Source organism: Hydractinia symbiolongicarpus, chromosome 1, assembly GCF_029227915.1.
Source record: "Hydractinia symbiolongicarpus strain clone_291-10 chromosome 1, HSymV2.1, whole genome shotgun sequence".
NCBI classification, from domain to species: Eukaryota; Metazoa; Cnidaria; class Hydrozoa; order Anthoathecata; family Hydractiniidae; genus Hydractinia; species Hydractinia symbiolongicarpus.
In genome coordinates, this window is record NC_079875.1 from 19,644,695 (window position 1) to 19,649,569 (window position 4,875).

The window sequence follows — 4,875 nt, forward strand, 5'->3', positions numbered from 1 at the left end:
CCATCTCTCAATCTGCGGCGTGTCCCACCAGGGGCTTTTAATATATCAGTTTTTGCAAAGTGTTTTTCGCACAGCACAGTATGGCTGGTTACTCTAAAGTTGTCTTGTCCATCAATACGTTTAATTCGGCTGCACCACACTTTCCTTGTTCCTGAATCTTTCGGAAATTTAAAAAAACTTATGGTTGAAGATATTAATTCATTTTCATATTCAATCAGGCTACGATTATTGCATTCCCAGGCAGCACATTGTTTTCCTTGAGATCTTTTATGTTTTTTCTTCGTACTCCCCTCCGACATTTTGTTTACAAAAAAGTTTAGCACCGCTAGTCTGGTTTTCAATACGAGGCATACTATTGCGCAATAATTTATGAAAAGGTCTATTATTGGCCATTTAAACGGTTAATTATAGTAAAACATGACACTTATCTCAGTGGACCGTTAGTCAACAGAGCAGCCCTTTCTATTTTTAGATTGTGAAAACCTACTTATAACAAATCGGAGTATATATTTCGGCGCCCTTATGGAGACGTTTTTTGCAACCAATTGATTTCTTATCTGCCTCCCCGGATAGTCTGTCTGTCAATCTTTAAGCCAAAGTATACTAAATTTCTTACTTATAAAACCAGAGTTTTTTGTTCAAAAACGCCGGTATAATCGCACCTGTAGGTATAGTGATAATCCCCGGTCAGTTCAGTTCAGGTCAAGTCATTTTATTTTATTTTTTAAGAATGTACGAAATTGATGCGTAAAATTATGCGCGACGGGCCCGTATAATTTTCAACAAGCTAACAACAAGTTATGTATGTTATTAATAACGCGGGAGGATAAATGTAAAAACATGCCTGGACATTTTTTCTTCTTCTGCACATTGGACAAGATATTATTATTGCAAATCATTTTTCTACAAATTTAACAAAGGAACGTAGAAATAAAACTATTCTATCCTATGTCATTGATAAGATGCTATTTAAAATCCATTTTGCGTACTTAAAGTAACAGGTTTCCTATGGTATTCCTATGCTATTAACATCATTCCTATGCTGTTTCTATGCCATCAACATCATATACCTCAGAGATTATTAAAAGTGCGGCAAAATAAAAAATAATAAAAGCTAGTCGTGAAATTTCGTGCATTCTTGTTTGCCTGTTTACATGAAGTAATGAAATTACTTAGACAGTGGTTCGAAATAAAAGGTGCGGGGAAACCATTTTGAACAAACAGATAGAAGAAGGCTGTTATTATACAGACTAGCTACCTGGCTTTGTGATGTTCCAACAAAATCTACGTTTGTAGCCAAAATTTTAAAATTGTTGTGTTTAAGATTTGTACATGGCTAAAACTATACCCATAAAATTATAAATCCGCGCATTTCCCGTTTTTGGATGAAATTTTCAATGCGTTGTGTGTAATATTTTTTCTTCTTGTCAGCGCAGGACAATCAGTGGTGACAACAATACCTAAGCAAAAAAACCCTGAAAATTATCTTGACTGATAGTGTTTTCAAATAACTGCAGTGTCTACATGAGAAGGTGTTGTTTGATCGGCTAATAGAGTTATCCGACTGTAACAACAATATTTATTAATGACGCACACCATGGTCACAGAAATTAAATACATAAATAAAATGCGAAATATTCTTTCCATGGAAAGTTATCGTATTAGCCCTTTGACATCAGATATGCAATTCAATGCGCGGCCAAGTACTGAAGGTGCAAGGGAGAAAGACAAACTTTCCAAAATTGGCTGGATGACTGTAGCCTTTAACGAGGATTCAAAAGAAATTTTTTTTGTTTAATTTCAGCATAACCTAAAAAATAACCAGGTGTTTAGGTAATTTTTATTTGTCTGCATTTTCCGCTATAGCGCAAAAAGCCCACGAGTATTTTTGTTATCGCAGGTGCACCTTTTTGCGTTATAGCGGAAAAGGAAGCCGAATGAAAACGAGGTTCTAAAAGGTAAAAAAAAATTCCTTATTTTGGTTTCTATTTGAAAACATAAAAAGAGCTGTAAAACGGGAAACATACGTATACATACCCTTAAATCCTCTTGAGTAGACATTACCAGTATATCTTTGCGGCCTCCCTGAACAGTCTTTTGCGTGCAGAATCACTTTTGCAGCATCATAGTTATTTACAACAACAATAGGTGATTTACCAAGCCAAAACGTAAACACCGATCCAAGTTGGTCACATAGTCTCGCAAAGAGTAGCGGAAGATGAAATTTTCGTTTCAGCAGTACAAGGTGCATATTTCCCACTATCGGTAATCTTCTGGGACTGGGCGGTAGATGTTTCATCTCATCAATACTTAAAGGTTTTCGGGTGTAGATTATCGTTATAAAGAGTAGCACGATCATCCCAATCATAAAACGCATGTCAAAAAACTAAGATAAAGATAAAATAGTTTTTACAGTTATTTTGTACTGCATCAATATCAGAAGAACTTATACGCTTTTAAACTTCCTGGGTTGTGTTAAATCAGCAAGACAAGTATAAGTGCAATGCTTAAATCTTCGCGAATTTGCCGTTTTCTTTTCTACTAATTTGATTAAAAATTTTAGACTTTTAACTTAAATGCTGATTATCTGACATGGAAGAAAATTAGGTGACAAAATTTGACAGGAAAACGCAAAGCCGCGCTTAGAGATACCGTCACCTTCAAGGCGTAAAGAAATAATTGATACACTACAAGCTGGAAAGCTATTAAAAAGTTAAATTTTCTTTAGGGTGAGGTGTAATCGGCATTACCAAAAAATATATATTTCTATGTTTTAACGAATCTTGCCTTATTCTTAAGAGTTTTTTAGAATAGAAGAAAATATCATCCATTAAAAACTCTTTTAACCCTATTCGGTCCGGGGTTTTTCGAACATATTATGACAGGGGGGGGAGGAATCTGCCACCCCCCTCAATAACTTTTCATAGGCTTGTCCAAATTAAATCAAACTTAGCACACTTATAGTACGTCACAAAAAGGAACAAAATTGCAGCAATAATTTTTTGCTTGCGTCGGCACATTTTCTGTGACGTCATCAAAAGCTTGAAATTTGTTCAAAATGCCACTATCTGCTTAAAATTCAATTACTTTTGCTCTAGAGCGCATTTTTACATTCTGTTTGAAGTTTCTGAAAGCTAAATAAATGTTATTTAACATTTTTTCCGGTTTTTACATAGATTGTATGAAAAATTGCCAAATATTTCCCGAAAATCGTTTTTTTTTTCCGATTTTTGGATAAAGTCCGAAAAAATCGGAAAAAACGTGACCAAAACATGCAAAATGATTCTTCTTGATGAACAAAGTTGTGTTGTAAGTTTCAAGTTCTAAACATAATCCTAACAAGAGTTATTATATCTTTCCTATTATAAGAGTTTCATAGAGATTTTTAGGGGTAGTTTCGAATAATAGCCAATATCAAAGCCTCTGAAAGGTATGGGACCTAAAAAATATGCATGCAGGTGACTAATAGATAAATATTAAAACTCATTAAGTATTGTAGCCATGCAACATAGCATTAAAGATTTATAAAAAATCGTCGGGGGGGGGGGGGGATTCCCGGACCGAATAGGGTTAATGGATCATCCGCGAAATTAATTTCTTGTGAAAGATTCGAGAAGTACAACAAAATTGAAAAAAAAAACAGATAAAAAAGCTTAGATCACTGTTTAGATAGTCTGTTCTTTTTTCCTCGCAAAGAAATTGGTTAATTTAGGTCAAAATTCAAACACCTTTAAAAAATTCCGACCCTTGCGAATTAAAATCGGCAAAAATCTCGTCAACCCAAATTGGCCCTAATTTTTTTGGCTCCTAAATTTTTTCACGTTAACTTTCGTCATTTAGGGTTGACAAAACTTGGGCCGATAATATATGCTATAACATTTTCACACAACTGATTTTATTCAATGTCCGAAAAAACAACAACAAAAAACTAATTCGTCTAGGTCAGGCAGATTAATAAATGTTTGTATGCAATGCGTCGTTCGGATTATTAACTTGTTTTGTTTACTTGCTGTTTCAAATAGTTCCACTTATTAAAATTAAAAAAATTGTGTAGACAGTAAGCAAAAATAAGGTCAGAAAAATATTTAAATATATTTGTCTGAAATGTTTTGAACTAGTCAAAGAAACTTAAAGATAGCAACCCCGATGGTTTGGAGCAAGGCAACTTTTCGGACAAAAAAAATCCAAAAGTTTTTCCATCCGCATTTTCGTTTTAATGTACGTTTGTTTCAGTGAATGGAATCACTTGCTTAAATCCGTAAAGAGAAGAAAGATCGCCGATAATAATGCGGAGAACAATAGAACTAATCACTCAAAAACTGCAGTATATATGCTGATTGAATAGCTGCAGAATATTTTTTATAAATTTGGCAAATGTTTACGACCAATTATTATGCACAGATGCCTGAAAAACAAAATTGCGAAATGCTTTTCATCTACATGTTGTAGTTGCAGAGAGAAAGTGATGTGCGGGAGAATAAAAGTTGGGAAAGAAATGTAGTAAAAAGATTTTTATACTGTTAAGGCTGGATAAATATGCAAAGCTTTCGGAAAGAAATATAAGTAGGGTATATGTAAGACTTACCAAACTTGTAAATTCATCAGTTAGCCTCATAATACCCTTCTTTTAATTAGCTAGACAGTCACAACCTTTCCGTATAAACAAAAATAGCAATGGCGTTTTATTCCTTCTTCAAATTTATCTTCGTATATGACAATATTTGTATGTAAACAGTATAAGCATAGATAAACAAACTGTCTTCTACATTTCTGTCTTTGATTGTTCTCCTTTTTCGTAATGAAAAACGAGAAGTTACGCCAAACCTTTTATATGCATAAAAAGTAACAATGATTTTCTGTCTAAGGTCAAGTGTA

The 4,875-nt window shown here is 33.9% G+C and overlaps 1 protein-coding gene across 1 annotated transcript; it reads right to left on the reverse strand.

The window, feature by feature from the left end:
• Positions 1-1,356: 1,356 nt before the first annotated feature.
• Positions 1,357-4,615, reverse strand: LOC130661290 (uncharacterized). The gene is made up of 3 exons (XM_057461088.1): positions 4,586-4,615; positions 2,038-2,386; positions 1,357-1,460 (listed from the first exon to the last, which is right to left on the reverse strand). The coding sequence occupies exons 1-3, from the start codon at positions 4,613-4,615 to the stop codon at positions 1,357-1,359; spliced, it is 483 nt and encodes a 160-aa protein (XP_057317071.1).
• Positions 4,616-4,875: the final 260 nt, after the last annotated feature.

Coding starts and splice junctions, on each gene's coding strand:
- LOC130661290 (XM_057461088.1), bottom strand. CDS start 4,615: ATGAGGCTAACTGATGAATTTACAAGTTTG. Junction 2,387..4,585: donor CTGATGAATTTACAAGTTTG/GTAAGTCTTACA, acceptor TCTTTATCTTAG/TTTTTTGACATGCGTTTTAT. Junction 1,461..2,037: donor CTACTCAAGAGGATTTAAGG/GTATGTATACGT, acceptor TTTTTTGCTTAG/GTATTGTTGTCACCACTGAT.